We start from the raw sequence: 25152 nt of genomic DNA, 5'->3' as shown, positions 1-25152 counted from the left end.
CTTTCAAAAAAAAAAAAAAAAAAAAAAAGATATTCTCCAAAAACTGATTGTCTCGCTGGTTCACTCCACCGAGTCATTGATCCATTTTTTCATGACAGTTTTTGATGAATGTCTCCGAATCTATGGGAGATGGCGGAATTTTCGTGAGGACCTTTTCTGTAGGGCTGAGGGAAATCTACAAAAAATGTCATTATCAAAATCTTGATATCTCCCTTAGATCAAGAGATATTCATAAAAAAATCATCCTGAATTGATTCTTCATTTTTTAATTCAGGAATATGGAAGCAATGTTGGAGCAATGCGGTGTGCAAACATGGACTGCTATGGTCTCATGCTCCCTGATGATCCTCTGAGCTGGACGACACCCTGGACCTGTGAAAAATGCGACCAAAAGGTTTCATCCCGCCAGGTGAAGCATAAAAAAATCTTTCAGTCTCCTCTCTTCGATCTTACGATTGCGGATTATTTTCCGCGTATTATTCTTCAACTTTTGCTTTGATTTCTGTTCTGAAGATTAAGGCAATCATCTCGGGAATTGACTCCATCATAAATACGTATTTGTACGAATCCCCTCGAGACATTCTCAAATTCGTTAGGGGAGAATTGAAAGTTCTCGTTCCAGAGATGAATAGCTCGATGTTACAAATGAAGTATCGAATTGTCTCGTATTTCGGGAGGACTGAAGGACTTCATTTCAAAGGTATCATAGCCCCGAAAAAGATATTAAATGAATAAAATTCTGCAGACAAAAATTTATTTTTCAATCCAGATTTAACAGATGAAGAACTACAAATAAAATCTAAATACTGCCAGGATCTACTCGATATGATAGAGAAATTGCAGCTGGGTGATTGTCAACTGAAAGGTAAGGATCACCTCCGAATTAATAATTAATTATAATAATACTAATAATTAATTAATCAAATAATTTCAAAACGTAGTTTTCTCTCTTCATTTTCAGGATTCATTTTGTACGAATTATACTGCACAAAAAATGAAGAATTTTCCCGAAGAAACTATGAAATATCTTCCCTAAAGTCAACGGTAATAAATGCACTCCACAAATAAATGAGTAATTAATTTATTAACAAAAGATATTTTCTTCATTTCCTACTTACATTATATTCAATATCTCTCATTAAATTCCATCATCACCCCCTTATCAATAAAAATGATCAATCATCGATTGACGAATTCGATGGTGAATCAATGAATAGACAATCTCATATTTCTAATTCGCATTTTTTGTCATTTTTTTCCCAGGAATTCACCAGGGAAGCCCTGAAAATCCTCGACAAAGCTGTAGAGATTCTGCAGGATGACGTAGCATCGCCGGATGATCTAAAGTCCCTCAAGCCTCCACATACCTCAACACGCACTCACCCCTGATTATATTGATCAAACATGAATACCCATCACGGCACCCACCAGTGCCCCGTACAGTCCTCCTCTCCACAATAAAACGCCCATGGAATTCATCAATAAACACTGTTGAATGTCCCTGGCACATCATCTCGAATTCCCAACCAGAAATCCGTAATTTAACTGAAGTGAAAAATAATTAATTTTTTTAGATTTTTCAATTTTTTTTCAAACAAAAATTCTTTGATTTTTTTTCCAACAAAAATATTCCAATGTTTTTTTCGAAATAAATAATTTTTGATTTTTTTTTGAAAAAAAAATTTTGAATTTTTTTTGGAAATTGAGTTTTGAAATTTTTTAATTTTTTTTAGATTTTTTGTTAAATTTCAGCAGATAAGTAGAAGAATTTCCGGTCCCAAACACCTTAAGCCATCCACTCCACTATGAGAAAATTTCCCAACAAATCAAATTGATTTCTCAGATTGAATTTGTAATTTTCATTAATTAGTGAATAAAAAGATGATTTTGAATTTTTAAAACATCGTTGCATGTTTAACCAATTTCGTTCGATAGCCAGGGAAATTTCCAGTTCAAAATGCTGTAAGACGATGTATTTATCTCGATTGGATCGAAAGATATCCCAAGTCCCTCCTGTCCTTGTTTGAACCTTCCCAGAACCTCCCCGTATCCTCCCATCTCCTAATAAAACTGTTTCAAAATCCTCTTACTCTTTCGAGGGTACCACAAAGGTCTTCAGTAATAGCTTTTCAAGCCTTCTAGCCTTGTCTGACCCTTTCATTCCTTATTCGATCCTTCCGAAATCCTCCCCGAACCCTCCCAACCCCTAACAATTTTCTTACCACTTCAAAGTCCTCAAAATGCTTTCAAGAACGGCCTCTCAACACCTTCTAGCCCTCCCTGACCCACCCATCCCCTATTTGAACCTTCCCAAGACCTTCCTGAATCCCCTAATAATTCATTAATTATGAATCTCCTAATAATTCTGTTTCAAAACCCTCTCAACCCATCGAAGATACCACAAAGGCCTTCAGTAATAGCTTTCCAAACCTAGTTCTCCCTGACCCTTCCATTAATTATTTGATCCTTCCGAAAACCTCCCTGAACCCTCCCAACCCCTAACAATTCTTTTACCACTTCAAAAAGTCCCAAAAAGGTCTTCGGGGACGGCTTTTCAAAATCGTCTGGTCCTTCCCAACCTTCCCATCCACCATTAGACTCTTCCTGACGACTTCCATCCTTCCCTCTCATGAACTACTTCTGGAGATCTCCTAGCCCTCCTTGACCCTCCCGCCCCTATCTGATCCTTTCCAAAAGCTCCCCATCTCTCCTTCAGCAATTCTCTTCTACCATCCTTTTGGCCTCCTCAAAAAGCTCTACAAACGGCTTCAAGACCTCCTCATCCTCCTCGTCACTCCCGCCCGCCCCCCTCACCTCGCTCTCCCCCATAACCCTCTGACGCCACATTCCTGCATGAATCATAGCCACCCCACTCAGCAGAAACTCCCCGTCATCCCCATATTTTCTACAGATCTTGTCCACCAGATCGTCCCCAGCGTATCTCCTGGAGATCCCGATCCTCTGGAAGATGGCCCTGCACTGCCACCTCCCCTGCGCACTCTCCTCACTCTCCTGATTGCCCCTCCTCGGTTGTGACTCCTTAACAAGACTCTCCCAGTCCACCCCGAGGGCATCACCGAGGCCCTTCCCACTGGTCTTGATGTCCTCCTCAAGCTCCCCATCAGAGATCTCCTCGAAGTCCATAGTCTCCATGTTGTCCTCCTCCATGTGCTCCTCCCTCTCCTCCTTCTCCTCTTTTTTATCTTTCGGGGTGACTGCAGGGTCCTCAGGCCCCGGAGGGACATGCTCCGGTGACTCATGAAGGTCCTGAGGTGTCGTCGCCAGGCTGTCCTCCTCAACGACCTTCTTATCGTTCTCGTCCTCCATATTCAATATGTCGTCGGGATCATCACTGATATCACTGAGATCACTCTCCGTATGATGAGCCACTGATTCGTCCAGGCATATTCGTTTAGTCTCCGGAAGATCCTTCACTTCCGGGAGGGCGAGCACTCCCAGACCTCCTTTCTCCTTCATTACGCTCTTCTTCCCGAATGAATCAGCTGACTTCTCCCTGCTTCTCCGAGGTCTCCCCTCCGCCAACTCCATCAGCTTCTTATTAATCGGCTCCTCCTTCATACTCCCATGGAGGGAACTCTGCTTGGACCCATGTGATCCTCCGTCGACCTCCGGGGTACCAGTCCCATAAGGCCTCCTCTTATTATGCAGATCGATCTCCATCTCCTTCAGCCTCTCATTCCTATAATTCGCCCGAAGATGCACCTGAGGATTCTCCCACTTTCTATTCGCCGACTCATTGACCTTCCAATCGGCCATTGGACTGTCATACCTCTGATTCCAATCCTCATCGTGAGCCTCCGACCTCGGAACGCTCTCCCGTTCCCACTCCCGATCCACCCTAGGGCCTGGTCTGGGCCTTGTAGAGCTCCACTCCCGGTCCTCCCACTCGGGAACCAAGGGCTGAGGGAGGGGATACCTCTCCCTTCCATGCTCCTCCCATTTGTCCCCGACCTCCTCCCTCCTGTCGAGACTCCTGACCTTCTCCCTAGGCTCCTGCGGGAAGTGATGATGGTGGTCCTCAAAGTTCCTCTCCGGATACCTCCTGACCTCCCCTCTCTCCTCCCTCTCCCGATTTCGTCTCTCCACGAATGGTGAATTGAACCTCCGCCCTTCAGGATTCTTTCGTCTCTGCTCGTCCTCGTGGAAGTGGCCCTCCTCGTGGCCCTCCCACTCCATCCTCTGATAACCTCTGTCGAAACTTCGGTCGACCTCCATCCCTCTCGGACTCTCCCGCCTCTCAACCTTAGGAGGGAACTCCTTCTCCTTCCTATCGTCAAACCTCCCGAACCTCCTGTGGCGGTTTCTGTCGTAAACCTCCCGCTCCAGGGTTGGCTTCTCCGGGGACCTCTCTCTGAACCTGTGATCCTTCTCGTACTTTTCGAATTTGGGAGGGTTACGATCCCGCTCTCGATCCCCTCGTCGATCCCTGTTCGGTAATTTATCATCCTTCGGGAGGAGGTCTTTCGGCTTCTCCTTCTCCCGCAGATACCTCTTATCCATCAACGGCGTGGGCCCCATTTTCACATCCTTGAGGTCACGTGGGCGATCCTCCCTCTCCCTGGGGCGATCCTCCCGGTCCTTATCGCGTCTCTGATGAAGTTTGTCCTCCCGTAGGTCATGGGTGGGCTTGCGGTCCTCCCGATGGTCCTTAATCCGTCTTTTGTCCTCAAGGTCACGCGGCAAGGGCTTGCGGAGGTCCTCCATGAGGGCCCGCGGTTTCATTGACTCGACCTTTTTGAGGGTATCGTGATCCTTTCGGTCTAGCTTGTGAACCTCTCGGTCCAATTTGTGAGCCTCCCGATCCAATTTGTGAACCTCCCGGTCCAGCTTGTGAACCTCCCGATCCTTGGGCTTCGAAGGCGTTGAAGAGGGCCGCGAGGGCGTCAAGGACGGTTTCGAAGGCCTAGGCGACTCCCGTTTCTGACGCTTTTCCGGGGTTCTACTCCTTCGTTTCAAGATGAGAGGGGACTTCTGAGGTTTGGGAGGGGTCCGCGACCTCCTCTCCTTCGATTTGGATTTTTGCTTCGAGAGAAGTTTGTCTTCAGGAAGACGAAGCTTCGGTTTTTCGATGTCTTTTAGTTTTTCTGGCTTTGATTTGAGGTCTTTGAGAGGATCTTTAGGGTCCTCCGAGGTTCGGCTCACGCGTTTCGGGAGGTCTTTGGAAGGGTCGCGTTTGGCTTTCATTGGGGATTCACTTCGGAGGTCTTTCGGCTTTCCGGGGGTCGCAGGAGATTTCGGACGAACTGCCGAGTGCTTGCGCTGCGGGAGGGCCTTCTTCGAGGGCTTCGGGAGGTCCTTGTCCTTCTTTGAGGGCGTGGCCTCAAGCTTCCGCTTTTTCTTCGGGACCTTATCGGTTTTTGCTAGTCTTTTGAGCTTTAGCTTCTTCTTTCGGTCTTTATCGTCATCGTAATCCGAGGGAGGGCTGTGCGCGCGCTTCTGTTTTATTTTTTTTAGTTTTTTTCGAGAGGAGGAGGACGAGGAGGACGACGAGTCCTCGCTCGAGGACGAACTGGAGGACGAGGACGAGGAGGAGGAGTGCGAGGAGGAGGAGGATGTCATGATTTTCTTTTTATGCTTGGGCCGGTCTTTCGTGTGGACCTCTTTGTCCTTTTTCATCTGGATCTCCAGCTCACGCTGCAGCAGCTGGCGGCGACGCTCTAGGACCTTCTCGTCCTCGTACTCGAGATCTGTTTGGTTCCACTCCTCGAGATTAAGGTCAGGGGAGTGGGGGGTTTTCTTGACGATTTTCGAGGTTACGCGCTTGAAGGGATCCTCTTTCGTCTGGAATTCGAGCGTGTTTTGGTAATTGGGGGTTATCTCGACGGGGAGGGGGGTTAAGGGAAAAGGTCTAAGGACCTTTTTAGCAGGTTAGGAAATTCTCTATAAAATTGTCTTGAGATGTTTTCTTGTGGAATCAGTGATTATTGAGGTAATTAAGGATTTAGTCGACGATGATGATGAGGTGAGGATGATTTCGAGAATTTTGTGGGAAAGATTTGTGCAAAAAGCTTGAAAACTACTGGATTTAGAGGAGAAGGTCAAAAAACCTTTTTTGCAGGTTAGGAAATTCTCTATGAAATTGCCTTGAGATGTTTTCTTGTCGAATTAATGGTTATTGAGGTAATTAAGGATTTAGTCGACGATGATGATGAGGTGAAGATGATTTCGAGAATTTTGTGGGGAAGATTTTTGCAAAAAGCTTGGAAACTACTGGATTTAGAGGAGAAGGTCAAAGAACCTTTTTTGCAGGTTAGGAAATTCGCAACAAAATTTTCTTCTGATGTTTTCTTGTGGAATCGTTGGTTATTGAAGTAATTTCGCTTCTAATCTAGGATGATGGTGAGGGGGAGATGATTTCGCGAATTTCGTATGGACGTTTTTTTGTAAAAAACTTAGAACCTAGTAGATTTAGGAGAAAAGTTCAAAGAACTTTTTTTACAGGTTAGGAAATTCTCTACAAAATTGTTTTTTGACGTTTTTTTTATGAAATTAATGGTTAACAAAGTACTTTTGAATTCAGTCTACGACAATGATGAAGTAAAGATAATTTCTTGAGTTTTTTATGGAAGTTTTTTGCAAAAAGGTTGGAAATTACTGGTTTTAGGGGAAAAGTTCAAAAAACCTTTTAGGTAGGTCATAAAATTTTGCGTAAAATTGTCTTGTCATGTTTTCTCATAGAGTGGATGGTTTTCAATATAATTTTGAATTTAATCATTAGGTGGAGATGACTTCAAGAATTTACCATAATTTTTTTCAGTAAATATTCCGATATTTGCAGAAGAGTAGAGAAATGCTTCAAGGAATTAGTGAATGAATTTGTCGATAGGATTTTTATGATCATTTTCATCTACTTTATGTAATTCTATTAATTTTATTTCACTTACCACTGGAGTACTGGCATTTGCTGTATCCTTCTTCACTCTCTTCGAGGGGCTTATGAGGGTATGGGTGATTGCATATCTGGAAAGAAAAAAGTTCAACATTGAATGATGAATATTCAGCTCGTGTTTATCAGCTAAAAATTAGAATGAGACATAGTAAAATGGGAAAATAAAAATAGATAAAAATTGTTATCATGAACACAAGGCGTTAATAAAAAACGAAATGGAGAATCAAAGTACTCTAGCTCATTTACTCATTCAAATTATCATTCTCCTAAAATAGAATATAAAATCATTTCTCATAATCTTAAAATTATTATCATAATTTTTCTTTGGTTTTGTAAATTTGCAGAAAAAAATGAATAAAGCGTTTTCTTATTTGTATTTTTTCTTGTTTTTGAGGCCTTTCAAGATATTTATTAAGCTAACACGACCTTAAAAAAATGAGAAAACAAATACAAACAAGAAAAATTCTTTCTAAAAACGCATGGCCAATATCTCGAATGGAAAATGAGAACTCGACACGGCGGATATCTCGAACGAATGGAGAGTGTAAGGCGGTTTTCATGAGTACAATCGTCTTACGTCGAATTTTCATGAAGCCCGCCTTCAAACAAAAGAGAATTGAATACCATTCTATGAAACATGAATAACCGAATCATAATTGTCCAAATGATCTAGGCCAGAGGAAAATAGAATAATTCTACTTTTTTAATATTGCGTTTATTGAGGTTTTCCTCGAACAAAGTTGATTAGAATTAATATTTAGAATTATGAGATTATCTCACATTTTTGACGTTAAGGATAGGAAAATCTGAATGCAATATAGTGAAAATGATGATCGATTTTTTCACTTTGAACAAATAATACTAATATCCAAATACAAAATTTCTGATATGAATAAAAAGAAGCTGTCACTCAATATTCCAAATGAAGTTTTAATTTTTAATTTGGTGGTGATAACACGAGATGACAATATTCTAAGCCCGGAATTATATTGATGAAATGAACAACAGATTAATTGAATTACCGTGTCAACTAATTAAAAATTGGTAACAGTGTGAAATTCCAGAAATTCACCCTCTAAAGTGTGTTCCACAAGGAATTTAATTGTAATTATGATTAAAATCTTATTCAGTGAGCCTAGGAATTAGAACATGAACAAATCATTTATTGTAATATGAAAATTCACCAGCTGATAAATTGGGACATATGGTTGTCATCGGAGAATGATTATAAAAAATAAATAAAAGATGAATGAACAATACTCACTTGCAAGTTTTACCATACGAACAACTGCCATTCAAAGCCCAATTTCTGCAATAATCAGACGTTATTTGCTGCGTTACTGCGGCCACTGGTTTGGTACCCAAACGTTCAAAAACACTTGGCCTCCTTGAGTCTGTATTACATTTCGTAGGGTCAACTGTTATTTTTCTTATGTTTGATTTTGACATATTATCACCATAAAAAAATCCTATTATTGTAAGGGAAGCACATAACTGCAGTATGCAAGTCCTTCGTCTCTATTTTCGTCCGGGTAATGGGCTTTGATCACTTGTTTGTCACTTATCGAGTGGTCTGGGCCGATTTCTCACGTTTTTGTTGCTTCAATTGTTGTCTTTGGAGCGATGGAATAATGAAATTTGTGCGGGCGATGAGGGAAGTGCGAGTCTAACCTCGAAAGGTTTGTTGGGGTTTGGCGCGCAGTGCTGCCAACTGGGCGGGGGTAATGGGTGGAGAGCGCTGATTGGATGCTCCGAAATGACGGACCAATCGGGCAGGGGTACGGCGAACTGGAGTGGCGGGTCTCTTTTAAATTGATGTTTTTTTTTTAAGGTAATTCTTGGAGGTTTTAAAAGAGGTCTTTCAATTTTTTAAAAATTAATTTGTTAGTTCCGGAGATTATAAGACAATTATGGAATAGTGGGGCAAAACGGAACGCCAGGAAAAATTAGTATTTGACAACATTTACGATTTTTTTGTTTAAAACGGTTTTCTTGGCTTGTTTTTTTTTAACTAATAATCCGTGTGTGTTTCTTTGAAACGACTTACGACCTTTTGGTCCTCAACTCTAAGCGTCTTTAAGGATCATTTGACCCTTACGACCGTTGAATACTCAACTCCAAAAGTCCCTTGACCCTCACGACCATTGGCCCTCAGTCATAAATCTCATTAAGGGTCGTTTTCCCTTACGACCCTTTGACCTTCAACTCCAAACATCCACAAGGGTCATGTGATCCTCATGACCCTCAGGTCCAATCCTCATTAAGGATCATTTCCCCCCTCTGCGGTTTGAACAAAAAAAACGTCTTTTGAAAGAAAGGCTTTCGACCCTTTGGGATTATTTGACTCCCAGAAAGAGTCATTTGATGCTCTGCACTTCAACATCTTCGAGATTCCGTCGACCCTTACGGCCCTTTTACCCTCAACATCAATTGTCCTCAAGGGTCATTTGATCCTCAGCCCCAAACCTCACTAAGGGCCGCTCTCAAGGGTCAGTTGACCCTCACGACTATTCGATCCTCAGGCCTAACGCTCATTAAGGGTCGTTGGACCCTTACAACCATTTCACCCTAAACTCTAAACGTCCCCAAGGGTCACGTTTTGAAAGGATCTCTTTCTCAGAAAGAGTCATTTGATGCTCAGCAATTCAACATCTTCGAAATTCCATCGACCCTTACGGCCCTTTTACCCTCAACATTAAATGTCCTCAAGGTTCATGTGACCCTCAGCCCCAAACCTCACTAAGGGCCGTTCTCAAGCGTCAGTTGACCCTCACGACTATTCGATCCTCCAGTCCAATGCTCATTAAGGGTCGTTGGACCCTTACAACCATTTCACCCTAAACTCTAAACGTCCCCAAGGGTCACCTTTTGAACGACTCTCTTTCTCAAAAAGAGTCATTTGATGCTCAGCAATTCAACATCGAGATTCCGTCGACCCGTACGGCCCTTTTACCCTCAACATCAATTGTCCTCAAGGGTCATTTGATCCTCAGCCCCAAACCTCACTAAGGGCCGCTCTCAAGGGTCAATTGACCCTCATGACTATTCGATCCTCCGGCCCAATGCTCATTAAGGGTCGTTGGACCCTTACAACCATTTCACCCTAAACTCTAAACGTCCCCAAGGGTCACGTTTTGAAAGGGTCTCTTTCTCAGAAAGAGTCATTTGATGCTCAGCAATTCAACATCTTCGAAATTCCATCGACCCTTATGGCCCTTTTACCCTCAACATCAAATGTCCTCAAGGTTCATTTGACCCTCAGCCCCAAACCTCACTAAGGGCCGTTCTCAAGGGTCAGTTGACCCTCACGACTATTCAATCCACATTCCCAATGCTCATTAAGGGTCGTTGGACCCTTACAACCATTTCACCCTAAACTCTAAACGTCCCCAAGGGTCACGTTTTGAAAGGGTCTCTTTCTCAAAAAGAGTCATTTGATGCTCAGAAATTCAACATCTTCGAGATTCCGCCGACCCTTACGGCCCTTTTACCCTCAACATCAATTGCCCTCAAGGTTCATTTAACCCTCAGCCCCAAACCTCAGGGTCATTTCCCCTCACGACCGTTTCAACAAACAAAATACGATCACAAAAATTCTTGTCAAAACCCCAATTCAAATTTTCCCTCCACTAAGTTGGTACTCCCCCCCCCAGGCAGCCAATCCGCCGCCGTCGCCCCCACCACTCCCCTCCCCGAGCCCCGCCGATCTCTTCCCAAGCCGTCCCACACACTCAGTGGAGTGACGAATCCCCTCGCATTAACAATCGAACTAAAAATTCTCCGATCTCGTCTTGTGATAAAACCACTGACGTCCATGCACCGTCGTCGGTAGCCCATAAAAACCTCCCTGTGCATAAGGAGCTTTACGAGCCTTAACCTCCACCCAAAAAGCCCCCCGAAAAATCTGTCAGACCTTGTGAACATCGGGATAATAGTGTTATTCAGTTATTAATCAATCGTTTCGTGGAGTCGTTTCGTCACTCCGCGAATAAAACAACAACAACGACAGATGATAAATAGACGTTGATTGGACGAGGGCACGACTGTTTTGGAGCATCAATTTCTGGACGTGGGGGACTAACGTCGGATCAAGGGGAATTATTTATTCGGAGATTTGGGGATTGAATGGTGAGTTTATTGAGTCAATATTGCGTAACTGGGGGTTGGGGTTTGGGGTTTCGCGGAGGTTAGAGTTATTGGGGGTTTTAAGTTTTTTCACGTGTTTTGGCATTTTGCGTGGTTATTGCTCGTGTTTTTGGTGATTTGGGATTTTTGCGATTTTTTTGGGGGACAATGGGGGTCTCGAGGGGGATTTATTGGGATTTTTGAGGAATGGGGGTGAGTTGAGGGTTTTATACCTGTTCTCATAATTTTTTTTTTCATGATTTAGGATTTTTTTGGGAATTTTTCGGGGGGGGATTGAGGTTTTTGGGGGATTGATGGATTTATTTGTTTATTTATGTATTTATTTATTTATTTTCTGTGGTTTCCGAGGGGTTGAGGGATGAGTTCAACTAAGGTTGAGAATTTTTCATCTGCTCTGATGATTTTTTTTTGGTATTGGCAATGTTTTTCATGATTTAGGATTTTTGTGTGAATGTAGTTGGACAAAATGGGGTTTTCTGAGGGGATTTATTGTTTATTTTGAGGGGTTTGAAGCATAAGTTCATGATTTTACAACCGTTCTCATGATTTTTTTGGTCATTGTTTATGTTTTTGATGATTTGGAACTTTGTTTTGCTGATTTTGTTGAGAGTTCAGGGGTGTTGTTGTTCATTTTTGAGTTTTTGAGGGGTTGAGGATTCAATTTAATGAACATTGAGAATTTTCCACAAGTTTTCACGATTTTTTTTACTTATTGTCAATATTTTTGATGATTTAGGACTTTATTGCGAATTTATTTGGATAACATGGAGTTTTCTGAGAGAAGGTATTGATTATTTTGGGGGTTTTGAAGGATAGGTTCAGGATTTTACACCTGTTTTCATGATTTTTTTTGTCATTGTTTATGGTTTTGATGATTTGAAACTTTGTTTTGCTGATTTTTCATCGAATTTATTGTTATACTGCGAATTAGAGTTGAGGGGAGTTGTTGTTCATTTTTGAGTTTTTGAGGAATTTAGGATTCAATTTAATTAACATTGAGAATTTTCCACAAGTTTTCATGATTTTGTTTACGTATTGTCAATGTTTTTAATGATTTAGGATTTTATTGCGAATTTATTTGGACAAAATGGGGTTTTCTGAGAGAAGTTATTGATTATTTTGGGGTTTTTAAGGATTTTGAAGGATAGGTTCAAGATTTTACACCTATTTTCATGATTTTTTTTGCCATTGTTTATGTTTTTCATTATTTGGATCTTTGTTTTGCCGATTTTTCAACGAATTCATTATTATACTTCGAATTAGAGTTGAGAGAGTTGTTGTTCATTTTTGAATCTTTGAAGAGTTGAGGATTCAATTTAATGAACATGGAGAATTTTCCACACGTTTTCAAGATTTTGTTTTACTTATTGTCAATGTTTTTAATGATTTAGGATTTCTTTTGCCAATTCGTTTCGAGAAAATGACGTTTTTCGGGGGATTTGTGTTTTTTTTAGTTTTTTGAGGAGTTGAGGGATGAATTTAACTCGGGCGGAAGATTTTCCACAAGTTTTCATTATTTTTTTAATTATTGTCAATGTTTTTGATGATTTGGAACTTTGCTTCGCTGATTTTTCATCGGATTTAATATTATATTTCGAATTGTAGAGTTTTGGGATTTTTTCCTTTTATTCGAGAATTTTTCGAGGGTTTGTTTTTCAGTTTTGATGTTGTGAGGGGTTGAGGAATAAATTTAATTAAGACGGAGGATTCCCCGCATGTTTTCATGATTTTTTTTCAATTATTGTCAACGTTTTTGATTATTTTCAATTTATTATGCCAATTTATTTGGACAAAATGGGGTTTTCTGAGGGGATTTATTGTTTCACTTCGGATTTTTGAGGGATTGAGGAATGATTTTATGATTCTACTCCTATTCTCATGATTTGTTTTTGGTTTTTATCAATATTTTTTATGATTTAGACTTTTTTTGCGAATTTGTTGGGGAAAAATTGGGATTTTTGGGGGAATTATTTATTTGTTTATTTTCTTTTCGCTTTCTGAGGGGTTGAGGGGTGAGTTGGGGGATTTCCACCTGGTCTCATGATTTTTTTGGGTATTGTTCATGTTTTTTGATGATTTGGCACTTTTTTGTTGATTTTTAATTGAAACAATCTTTGAAATTTTTTAAATTAAAATAATTTTTTTTTCAATCTTGAGTGAAATTTCAAAATAATTTTCTGTTTTATTAACAAATTCATTCAATCGTTAAACCCACTCCCTCATTTATTCACAATTATTTTACTATTTTAATTGTTTGTAAAACAAATTTGTTGGGGGAAAAATGGGTTTTTTGGAGGAATTGTTTATTTGTTTATTTTCTTCTCGCTTTCTGAGGGGCTGAGGGATGAGTTGGGGAATTTCCACCTAGTCTCATGATTTTTTTGGGCATTGTTCATGTTTTTTGATGATTTGGCACTTTTTTGTTGATTTTTAATTGAAACAATCTTTAAAATTTTTTAAATTAAAATAATTTTTTTTTCAATCTTGAGTGAAATTTCAAAATAATTTTCTGTTTTATTAACGAATTCATTCAATCGTTAAACCCACTCCCTCATTTATTCATAATTATTTTACTATTTTAATTGTTTGTAAAACAAATTTGTTGGGGGAAAAATGGGTTTTTTGGAGGAATTGTTTATTTGTTTATTTTCTTCTCGCTTTCTGAGGGGCTGAGGGATGAGTTGGGGAATTTCCACCTAGTCTCATGATTTTTTTGGGCATTGTTCATGTTTTTTGATGATTTGGCACTTTTTTGTTGATTTTTAATTGAAACAATCTTTAAAATTTTTTAAATTAAAATAATTTTTTTTTCAATCTTGAGTGAAATTTCAAAACAATTTTCTGTTTTATTAACGAATTCATTCAATCGTTAAACCCACTCCCTCATTTATTCATAATTATTTTACTATTTTAATTGTTTGTAAAACAAATTTGTTGGGGGAAAAATGGGTTTTTTGGAGGAATTGTTTATTTGTTTATTTTCTTCTCGCTTTCTGAGGGGCTGAGGGATGAGTTGGGGAATTTCCACCTAGTCTCATGATTTTTTTGGGCATTGTTCATGTTTTTTTGATGATTTGGCACTTTTTTTGCTGATTTTTAATTGAAACAATCTTTAAAATTTTTTAAATTAAAATAATTTTTTTTTCAATCTTGAGTGAAATTTCAAAATAATTCTCTGTTTTATTAACGAATTAATTCAATCGTTAAACCCACTCCCTCATTTATTCATAATTATTTTACTATTTTAATTGTTTGAAAACGTCAGAGAATTTTTTCGTGAAATTTTCTTTCATGAAATAAAACTGTTCCGTTTGAATTGGTCTTTTCGCCTGGGTTTTTCGGGGAATCTGCCGGATGAATCACGTGGTATTGTTGGGATCACCTGGTTTTATTCTTCTCTGAGGGTTTCAGGGGCTTATGAATTTTATTTGTTATTTTTTCGGGTAGTGAGAGGGGGCAGTGGTCGACTCGAAGGATGAGACATTCCATGAATTTTTTAGTCNAATGGGTTTTTTGGAGGAATTGTTTATTTGTTTATTTTCTTCTCGCTTTCTGAGGGGCTGAGGGATGAGTTGGGGAATTTCCACCTAGTCTCATGATTTTTTTGGGCATTGTTCATGTTTTTTTGATGATTTGGCACTTTTTTTGCTGATTTTTAATTGAAACAATCTTTAAAATTTTTTAAATTAAAATAATTTTTTTTTCAATCTTGAGTGAAATTTCAAAATAATTCTCTGTTTTATTAACGAATTAATTCAATCGTTAAACCCACTCCCTCATTTATTCATAATTATTTTACTATTTTAATTGTTTGAAAACGTCAGAGAATTTTTTCGTGAAATTTTCTTTCATGAAATAAAACTGTTCCGTTTGAATTGGTCTTTTCGCCTGGGTTTTTCGGGGAATCTGCCGGATGAATCACGTGGTATTGTTGGGATCACCTGGTTTTATTCTTCTCTGAGGGTTTCAGGGGCTTATGAATTTTATTTGTTATTTTTTCGGGTAGTGAGAGGGGGCAGTGGTCGACTCGAAGGATGAGACATTCCATGAATTTTTTAGTCCCGAGGCTGAGCTCGCCGCTCAGATACTCAACTCATTAAAAAGTGTGTCAGTGATAGCTGATTGTTGGTGAACATATGGCTGGAGGGGGATTTTAGTTGGATTTTGTTTGCCAAAGGTTAGGGGAACTGCATTCAACATTTTCCGTATTTTCTCTGCATTTTTAACACGAGAGAATTGACGACATTTCATTAACAAAATTAATTGTGAAATTGAAAAACTATTTTTTTCATAATTTTTTTCAAATTTACGATTCCTTTCGTTTTATGAAATTGAGTCATGAGATGATTTTAAAAAAAAAAAAATTTTAATTACTTAATTAATTAATATTTTTATTCATGGATTTATTTATTTATTTATTTATTTATTTATTTATTTTACATGACCTAAATAGTAAATAAATGAACTTGAATGTAATCCAATTAGTTTATGCAGAAGTAAATAGTAACGCTCGGTGGAAATTTTAATTATCAATTAATAATTGTTTTTTATTTATTGTTCCTGTTTATTGAGGAAGAATTTGTGATGGGGATATGATTGAACTTCAGTAATTACGCATTTGCAATTTGAATAATGAGAAGTTTTAATTGAGGGGAGTTGACGGAATTAAATTGTTTAATTGATGTTGATTTTTGTGTTACAAGGTGTTGACCTTGTAGAATAATCATGCCTCTGTTCGGAAAGTCTCAAAAAAGTCCGGCGGAGGTTGTGAAGGCCCTCAAAGAAGCGGTCAATGCACTGGAGCGTGGAGACAAGAAGGTTGAAAAGGTAAATTAATGGTCTTTCACTGAATATTTAACGAGAAAGTGTCAAGAGGCCTTTTCGTTGCAAATTAATTTCCCCCACTGAAATGTCTCTCGATATTTTCTTCCAAGCCACTCGTTAACGATTTTTGAGAATTAATGAGGGATGAAATGATTAGATGGAAATTGTGCGAGTGAAATTGAAGATTTTTGTTTATTTGGTAATTATCTCGTTAATGAGTAGTTACAGAGAAAAATGTCAAAAGATCTTTTTCGTAGGAAATTAAATTCCCTACAAAAAATGTATTTGACGGTTTCCTCTGAATCCACTTGTTAACGAGATAATCCGACGATTTGTTGATAGTAAAATCATTCAACTGAAATTGGAGACTCTTTGTTAATTACGTGATAATCTCGTTAATGAGTGGTTTCAGGGCTAAATGTCTTGTGACCTTTTTTGTAGCTCGCGAAATTCTCTACAAAAATGTCTTATGGCATTTTCTTCTAAACCCACTCATTCCCTCGTAAATCAGTTTTCGACATCTTACCACTTGAACCCAGAGTGAATCAACTAATTAGTTCATCAATTAGTCAAAATTGCTTAACGATTAACGAATAAAAATCGCTTGGCTCTCAAAGAGGAGAATTACCAGAAGAAGAACTCCAACCGCGCATTGAAAAACCCAATAATTCATTGATAAATTGTAGCTGCTGCACTTCTTCAATTAATTTTTGTCAATTAAAAAAGATATTGAGATATCACCTCTACATCCACTCGTTAATGAGTGATTTCAGAGAAAAATGTCAAAAGAGCTTTTTCGTAGGAAATTAAATTCCCCACAAAAAATGCATTTGACGTTTTCCTCTGAATCCACTCGTTAACGAGATAATCCGACGATTTGTTGATAGTGAAATCATTCAACTGAAATTGGAGACTCTTTGTTAATTACGTGATTATCTCGTTAATGAGTGGTTTCAGGGCTAAATATCTTCTGACCTTTTTTGTAGCTCGCGAAATTCTCTACAAAAATGTCTTATGGCATTTTCTTCTAAACCCACTCATTCCCTCGTAAATCAGTTTTCGACATCTTACCACTTGAACCCAGAGTGAATCAACTAATTAGTTCATCAATTAGTCAAAATTGCTTAACGATTAACGAATAAAAATCGCTTGGCTCTCAAAGAGGAGAATTACCAGAAGAAGAACTCCAACCGCGCATTGAAAAACCCAATAATTCATTGATAAATTGTAGCTGCTGCACTTCTTCAATTAATTTTTGTCAATTAAAAAAGAAATTGAGATGTCACCTCTACATCCACTCGTTAATGAGTGATTTCAGAGAAAAATGTCAAAAGAGCTTTTTCGTAGGAAATTAAATTCCCCACAAAAAATGCATTTGACGTTTTCCTCTGAATCCACTCGTTAACGAGATAATCCGACGATTTGTTGATAGTGAAATCATTCAACTGAAATTGGAGACTCTTTGATAATTACGTGATTATCTCGTTAATGAGTGGTTTCAGGGCTAAATGTCTTCTGACCTTTTTTGTAGCTCGCGAAATTCTCTACAAAAATGTCTTATGGCATTTTTTTCTAAACTCACTCATTCCCTCGTAAATCAGTTTTCGACATCTTACCACTTGAACCCAGAGTGAATCAACTAATTAGTTCATCAATTAGTCAAAATTGCTTAACGATTAACGAATAAAAATCGCTTGGCTCTCAAAGAGGAGAATTACCAGAAGAAGAACTCCAACCGCGCATTGAAAAACCCAATAATTCATTGATAAATTGTAGCTGCTGCACTTCTTCAATTAATTTTTGTCAATTAAAAAAGATATTGAGATATCACCTCTACATCCACTCGTTAATGAGTGATTTCAGAGAAAAATGTCAAAAGAGCTTTTTCGTAGGAAATTAAATTCCCCACAAAAAATGCATTTGACGTTTTCCTCTGAATCCACTCGTTAACGAGATAATCCGACGATTTGTTGATAGTGAAATCATTCAACTGAAATTGGAGACTCTTTGTTAATTACGTGATTATCTCGTTAATGAGTGGTTTCAGGGCTAAATATCTTCTGACCTTTTTTGTAGCTCGCGAAATTCTCTACAAAAATGTCTTATGGCATTTTCTTCTAAACCCACTCATTCCCTCGTAAATCAGTTTTCGACATCTTACCACTTGAACCCAGAGTGAATCAACTAATTAGTTCATCAATTAGTCAAAATTGCTTAACGATTAACGAATAAAAATCGCTTGGCTCTCAAAGAGGAGAATTACCAGAAGAAGAACTCCAACCGCGCATTGAAAAACCCAATAATTCATTGATAAATTGTAGCTGCTGCACTTCTTCAATTAATTTTTGTCAATTAAAAAAGATATTGAGATATCACCTCTACATCCACTCGTTAATGAGTGATTTCAGAGAAAAATGTCAAAAGAGCTTTTTCGTAGGAAATTAAATTCCCCACAAAAAATGCATTTGACGTTTTCCTCTGAATCCACTCGTTAACGAGATAATCCGACGATTTGTTGATAGTGAAATCATTCAACTGAAATTGGAGACTCTTTGATAATTACGTGATTATCTCGTTAATGAGTGGTTTCAGGGCTAAATGTCTTCTGACCTTTTTTGTAGCTCGCGAAATTCTCTACAAAAATGTCTTATGGCATTTTCTTCTAAACCCACTCATTCCCTCGTAAATCAGTTTTCGACATCTTACCACTTGAACCCAGAGTGAATCAACTAATTAGTTCATCAATTAGTCAAAATTGCTTAACGATTAACGAATAAAAATCGCTTGGCTCTCAAAGAGGAGAATTACCAGAAGAAGAACTCCAACCGCGCATTGAAAAACCCAATAATTCATTGATAAATTGTAGCTGCTGCACTTCTTCAATTAATTTTTATCAATTAAAAAAGATATTGAGATGTTCTGCAACAATTAACAAGCATCTGTGCTTCACTTTATGCTTCAAAAAGTCAGCAAAGAAAGGAAAAACCCTAGTTATTGACCCACAAAATTGAATACAATTCCAAAAAAAAAAAACATCCTCAACTCCAGAGAAAATAAAGTGTCAGCTGTTGTTAATTGCGTAATTAACGACTGTTAATTTGTCATTTCCACAGGCCCAGGAGGATGTTAGCAAAAATCTCGTACACATTAAGAACATGCTGTATGGAACAGCTGAGACTGAGCCGCAGGCGGACATAGTTGTTGCACAGTTGGCGCAAGAATTGTACAACAGCAATCTGCTGCTTCTTCTTGTACAAAACCTGAGTCGCATTGACTTCGAGGTAATCCAGAGGGATACGATGCTCCTTCACTCCTCATTATCTCATTTCACTCGTGATAAGAATTCAACAGAGAGATAACAAAAGTTAATTATGATTTTGACCCCCGAAAAAGCTGACAACCTCCTCTGTAAAAATATTCTTTTGTCTGAAAATAAATACTTAAATTACTTTTCAAGATTATTACATTTGTCGATGCTTTTGGAGAACTAAAGTCAGCATTTCTGTTTTAAAATTATTCTGATTATCGAAGAAAGTTTGGAAATGATTTGTTGATGAAGTGGAGTCTAAAAATAAATCCTCAAATCACTTTTTAAGCATTCGTTGGTATATTTGAAGAACCACAATCAACATTTCTCCATTTTTTAAATTATCTTTTGATTATTGAATGACTTGAAGACCATTTTTATCGGCTCTAAACGCCTTGTAATGAGTCAGTATTATTTAACAATCATTTTTTTATTTTTTTAATGGACAGACTCATTGTTTTTCATTTTTTTAATGTTCCAAATCGTTGAATAATGCCTAAAACCGGGTTATCAGTGATTTTAAGGTATTAAAATTTGATTTATTTGTTAGTTAGGTAAAACAATATATGCCCTAGACTGATTATAGTTTGGAAACTGTTTGGAAATCAATTTTTATCAATTGTGGAACAACTTTAATGATTTAATGACCTTCAAAAATGATTTTCCGATGCTTTTCAATAATTTGAATCAGTGTTTCTCTATTTTTAAACAATTCAAATCGTTGAATAATCACTTGACATAATAATAATATTCATGGATTTGATTAATAAAATCAATTCTTGTGAATTGTGAAATGATTAAAATCATCAAACATTTTCGAAAAACGGTTTATTAATGAATTTTTAATGCATTAAAATTAATTTACAAAATTATTTCAAGAGTTGAAAATTGTACATTCTCCTTTAATTTGGGTAAAAATGAATTTAGCGAATTGAAATTCGATTTTTTTGGTCTTGGGGAATTTGTTAATTAAGTATACATAAATAAAATGTATAAATGAATGAATTGTAGAGAAATTTTGATGATTTAATGATCTTTAAAAATAGTTTTTCGATTCTTTTAGATAATTTCAATCAATATTTTTCAATTTTTTAACTATTTAAACCATTAAACAATTTTTTAAAATCATTTGTTTGTGAATTGGATCGATTAAAGTGAATTCTTCTAATTTTTTAAATTACTGTTCGTTATGAAAATGAAGAAATCGAATTTATTAAACTTCATATACTCATAGATGTTTTATAAATATTGATAATGACTTGAAGAGAATTGAGAGAATGAAGAGTGAAACATCAATGAATAATTTTTAATCTTCGATTAATTCTTTTTTTTTTGTACTTTTTAAAATAATCTGATTAAAATCTGTAATTGTTGAAAAATGAGGGGAGGGTTACGAATTGATTACCTAGAAAACTGAAAAAATTTCTTGAATACTTCGGAAAATTTCACAGTTTTCCAGATAACTAGATTTTCAAAGATTTTTCTCGAATTATTTGGGAAGAATTTTCATGAATTTTCATGAATTTTGTAGAGTTTAGAATTTATGTATGAAAGTCTGAGAAGCAAGAATTGATCATTTTTGCCCATGATAAATATAAAAAAATTGAAATTTGGGAAGTGAAGAATAATTTGTGAGTTAAAAAAATTTAGAAATACTGTTTTTTTTCAAATAATCAACAATTAGGTAATTTAGATATGTTTTGATATAAAGATACACTTCAAACATGAAAAAATGAAAAAAATGACGCAGAAAAAATTTTTGGCATTTGAAGAATTTGAAAATACCGGGAATTTTTTCAGCGACTACTTCCCGTGACTCATTGATCAATCAGATATTTCAGTATAAAACAACTTCACGTTTCCTTCATCTTTATTAGAGGATTCAAATCATCAAGTAGTTTTGAAAGACAATTTATCCGTAAATTTAAGGCATGGGAATTCATTTAAAAAATTATTCCAAGAGTCGCAGGTTGTTTATTTGTCTTGAATTTGTCTAAAAATCAATTTAGTGAATTAAAAAGCGATTTTTCTTTGTTAAATAGGGAAAAAAGGATGTCGCTCAGGTATTCAACAACATTCTGCGACGACAAATTGGCACACGATCACCAACAGTGGAATACATCTGTACAAAACCAGAAATATTGTTCACACTTATGTCTGGGTAGGTAGATAAATTAATCGTGCAATTAAATTAAATTATTTTCTCCATTTAGGCAAGGTTGCACCAAGCCCTGTTATCCAAATAAACCCCAGGGTAAAATTTACTATAAATAAAAAATTTATAAGAATAATTTTTATAAATAATAAAAATTATTATTCATAAAAAAATATTTTTTAAAAATTATTAGAATTATTATTTTTATAACTTTTATAAATTATTTTCTTATAAATTTTTTATTCATTCTGTAGCCCCATTTTTTTGTTAAAAAATTGATAAGAATCAATAAAAATTATTATTTATTTTAAAAAATTATTAGAGTTATTACTTTTATAATTTTTATAAATTACTTTATTTTTATTCTTATAAATTTTTTATTTATCCTGCAGTTCCATTCGAATTAACACTGATTTAACCTTACGATTAAATTTTATTTTTTGTTCCTGGGATAAATTTGAGATACTCTCCCGGGTAAAATAATCCATCGAACATCCAAATTTACTTTTTTTCTTATCCGACGTTTTCGTTATCCGGAGCTGGTGCAACCGGGCCTCAATGGAAGAAAAAAAGAGTTAATATTGCTTTTCCAACTTACGATATTGATAATTGAAAATTATTACTTAAAATTTGGGAATGAAGCTCTCGCTTTATTTCGACGTCTGATTAAATAATTTTAAAAGGTGATGATTTTTTTTTAGGTACGAGCACCAAGATATTGCACTGAACTGTGGTACGATGCTGAGAGAGTGTGCGCGGTACGAGGCACTCGCTAAGATTATGATTTACTCCGATGATTTTTATAACTTCTTTAGATACGTCGAGGTTTCTACATTCGATATAGCATCAGATGCCTTTTCTACGTTTAAGGTATTGATTGAGCGTTTGAATAATTAAGAAATTCAAATGAATTTTTCATTTGTTAAATTGAATATAAATTATATATAATTATAAATATAAATGAATCATTTTAATGTTTTTACTAATTAATTTTATAAATTCATAATTTTAGTATTAATTTTTTATATTTATTAAACGATTAAAAATGAATTTTAATGAGTGAAAATTGTATTGAGAAAGCTTTCACATGTCAAATAAATTTATTGAGTGATTAGGATTTAGTTCACTATTTTTAGTGTCAAATGTTGGACATTTGAACATTAAAAGTATTAGTAACAATTTTTATTTTCATATTTTCAGAATTGAAAATTGATTTTAATCACTGAAAATGCATTGAAATTAGTGGGAATTTTTCTTGAAAAGGTTTATGAAATAATTTTAGATTCGTTATCTAACGGAAATGTTGTTTTCAATTCCAGGAATTGCTAACAAGGCACAAAATCTTGAGTGCCGAATTTTTAGAAGTCAATTACGATAAAGTTTTTTCTCACTACCAGAGGTTGTTGAACTCGGAGAACTACGTGACACGCCGACAGAGTTTGAAACTACTCGGCGAACTTCTGCTGGACAGACACAATTTTACAGTAATAACTTTTTTATTTATCCGGAGTGAGAAGTGAGTCGAGAGGATTGTTTGATGATAAATTGATTTTTCCAGGTCATGACTCGATATATATCGAACCCCGATAATCTGAAGCTCATGATGAACATGCTAAAGGAAAAGTCACGTAATATACAATTTGAGGCCTTTCACGTATTCAAGGTAATTTTATTCATCGGCTGATTATGGGATTAATGAACTAATTAGTTGGTTTATTCTGGGGAAGTGGTAAAATGTCGAAATTTGATGCTCGAGGGGATGACGATTCCATTACATTAATTATTTTCCTGTTTTTATTGAGTTTTGAAACGTAAAATGAAGCACAGGTGTTATTAATCATTGCAGAACATCTCAATTCTTTTTTTTAATTAATAAAAATTAATTGAAGAAGTGCAGCAGCTACAATTTATCGATTAATTATTGGGGTTTTCAATGCGCGATTGGAGTTCTTCTAGTAACTCTCCTCTTTGAGAGCCAAGGGATTTTTATTCGTTAATTGTTGAGCAATTTTGACTAATTCATGAACTAATTAGTTGATTAATTCTGGGTTGAAGTGGTAAGATGTCGAAAATTGATTAACGAGGGAAGGAGTGGGTTTAGGAGAAAATTTCATAAGACATTTTTGTAGAGAATTTCATGAGCTACGAAAAAGGTCTGAAGACATTTAGCTCTGAAACCACTCATTAACGAGATAATCACCTACTTAACAAAGAGTCTCCAATTTTCGTTGAATGATTTTACTATCAACAAATCGTTGGATTATCTCGTTAACGAGTGGATTCAGAGGAAAACGACAAATACATTTTTTGGAGGGAATTTAATTTCCTACGAAAAAGGTCTTTTGACATTTTTCTCTGAAATCACTCATTAACGAGTGGATGTAGAGGTGACATCTCAATTTCTTTTTTAATTGACAAAAATTAATTGAAGAAGTGCAGCAGCTACAATTTATCAATTAATTATTGGGGTTTTCAATGCGCGATTGGAGTTCTTCCGGTAACTCTCCTCTTTGAGAGCCAAGGGATTTTTATTCGTTAATTGTTGAGCAATTTTGACTAATTCATGAACTAATTAGTTGATTAATTCTGGGTTGAAGTGGTAAGATGTCGAAAATTGATTAACGAGGGAAGGAGTGGGTTTAGGAGAAAATTTCATAAGACATTTTTGTAGAGAATTTCATGAGCTACGAAAAAGGTCTGAAGACATTTAGCTCTGAAACCACTCATTAACGAGATAATCACCTACTTAACAAAGAGTCTCCAATTTTCGTTGAATGATTTTACTATCAACAAATTGTTGGATTATCTCGTTAACGAGTGGATTCAGAGGAAAACGACAAATACATTTTTTGGAGGGAATTTAATTTCCTACGAAAAACGTCTTTTGACATTTTTCTCTGAAATCACTCATCAACGAGTGGATGTAGAAGTGTCATTCAGTGTGAAATGTCACTTCTACATCCATCCATGAAAAAAAACATCGAGATAACGTTCGAAAGGTTATACCCGGGCCTTAAAGAAAAAAAAATTGCACCACTCATTATTGAACAATCTCGGTAACGAGTGGGTTTGATAGAAAATACCAAGAAACATTTCTTGGGGATTTAATTATCCACAAAAAAGTCTCTTGACATTTTCCCCTGCAGCCAATTAATTTCACCCTCCGAATAATTCGAATAATTCACTCCTCCAAACCCCAAAAAACGTCAAAAAATTAATTTCTGAATTCAATTAATAATCTTCCAATTATTTCCCAGGTATTTGTTGCTAATCCAAACAAGCCAAAACCAATTCTGGACATACTGCTCCGCAATCAAGAGAAACTCATTGAATTCCTGACGCGCTTCCACACAGACAGATCCGAGGACGAGCAGTTCAACGACGAGAAAGCATATCTCATAAAGCAGATCAAAGAGTTAAAGTCTGTAAATGATAATTAAAAAACACCCCAACAAAACCAGCCCATCGGATTTATTCAATTTACGTTAATCACCACTTTATCTTATTATTTTTTTCCTATTTCGTAAATTAATTAATCGATTAATTGATCTTTCCTTTCCAAGGTAGTTGTGTAAATACAAATTTACATTCGTGAGATCATTATTGTATAATAGACAGACTCCAGACTTTATAATACTCCGCTATGATGAAGAAAAAATAATCCAGACGTTGATTACGAGTTAATTAGCCTTTTCGATTATTTCGGATGCTCTCGGACTGTTGTGAGAGCACTTTCCACGGATCGGGGGGGAAATTTCCGTCTCCAAATGCTGGTCATAAGTCGGTTTGTCGCGAGTAGTTCTCGAGATA

At 36.5% G+C, this 25152-nt stretch overlaps 3 protein-coding genes across 4 annotated transcripts in view; 2 read left to right on the top strand and 1 right to left on the bottom strand.

Moving 5' to 3' along the window:
* The window catches only part of LOC107039174 (SET domain-containing protein SmydA-8), an 8736-nt gene extending 7123 nt beyond the window's left edge, over positions 1–1613 (top strand). The window contains exons 4-8 of the mRNA XM_015258664.2: positions 275–409; positions 514–700; positions 770–865; positions 962–1044; positions 1264–1613. Coding sequence (XP_015114150.1) covers positions 275–409; positions 514–700; positions 770–865; positions 962–1044; positions 1264–1389 — 627 coding nt within the window. The 3' untranslated portion in view covers positions 1390–1613. The remainder of the gene's footprint in view (positions 1–274; positions 410–513; positions 701–769; positions 866–961; positions 1045–1263) is intronic.
* An 84-nt stretch (positions 1614–1697) lies between these two features.
* Positions 1698–8569, bottom strand: LOC107039171 (zinc finger CCCH domain-containing protein 13). The gene is made up of 3 exons (XM_015258657.1): positions 8175–8569; positions 6906–6981; positions 1698–5802 (listed from the first exon to the last, which is right to left on the bottom strand). The coding sequence occupies exons 1-3, from the start codon at positions 8357–8359 to the stop codon at positions 2713–2715; spliced, it is 3351 nt and encodes a 1116-aa protein (XP_015114143.1). The 5' UTR covers positions 8360–8569; the 3' UTR covers positions 1698–2712.
* Positions 8570–10639: 2070 nt separating this feature from the next.
* Positions 10640–24802, top strand: LOC107039183 (protein Mo25). 2 transcript variants are annotated; one of them, XM_015258677.1, is made up of 8 exons: positions 10640–11038; positions 15760–15883; positions 18994–19161; positions 21230–21348; positions 22044–22212; positions 22662–22826; positions 22901–23005; positions 24600–24802. In XM_015258677.1, the coding sequence occupies exons 2-8, from the start codon at positions 15782–15784 to the stop codon at positions 24780–24782; spliced, it is 1011 nt and encodes a 336-aa protein (XP_015114163.1). In that variant the 5' UTR covers positions 10640–11038; positions 15760–15781; the 3' UTR covers positions 24783–24802. The 2 variants fall into 2 exon arrangements, with proteins under 2 accessions (XP_015114163.1, XP_015114164.1); XM_015258678.1 differs by lacking the exon at positions 15760–15883.
* The last annotated feature ends 350 nt before the right edge of the window (positions 24803–25152 follow it).

Source organism: Diachasma alloeum, unplaced genomic scaffold (assembly GCF_001412515.2).
Source record: "Diachasma alloeum isolate Michigan unplaced genomic scaffold, Dall2.0 Dall_scaffold_00294, whole genome shotgun sequence".
Lineage (NCBI taxonomy): Eukaryota > Metazoa > Arthropoda > Insecta > Hymenoptera > Braconidae > Diachasma > Diachasma alloeum.
This window is presented reverse-complemented; position numbering and strand designations above follow the sequence as displayed.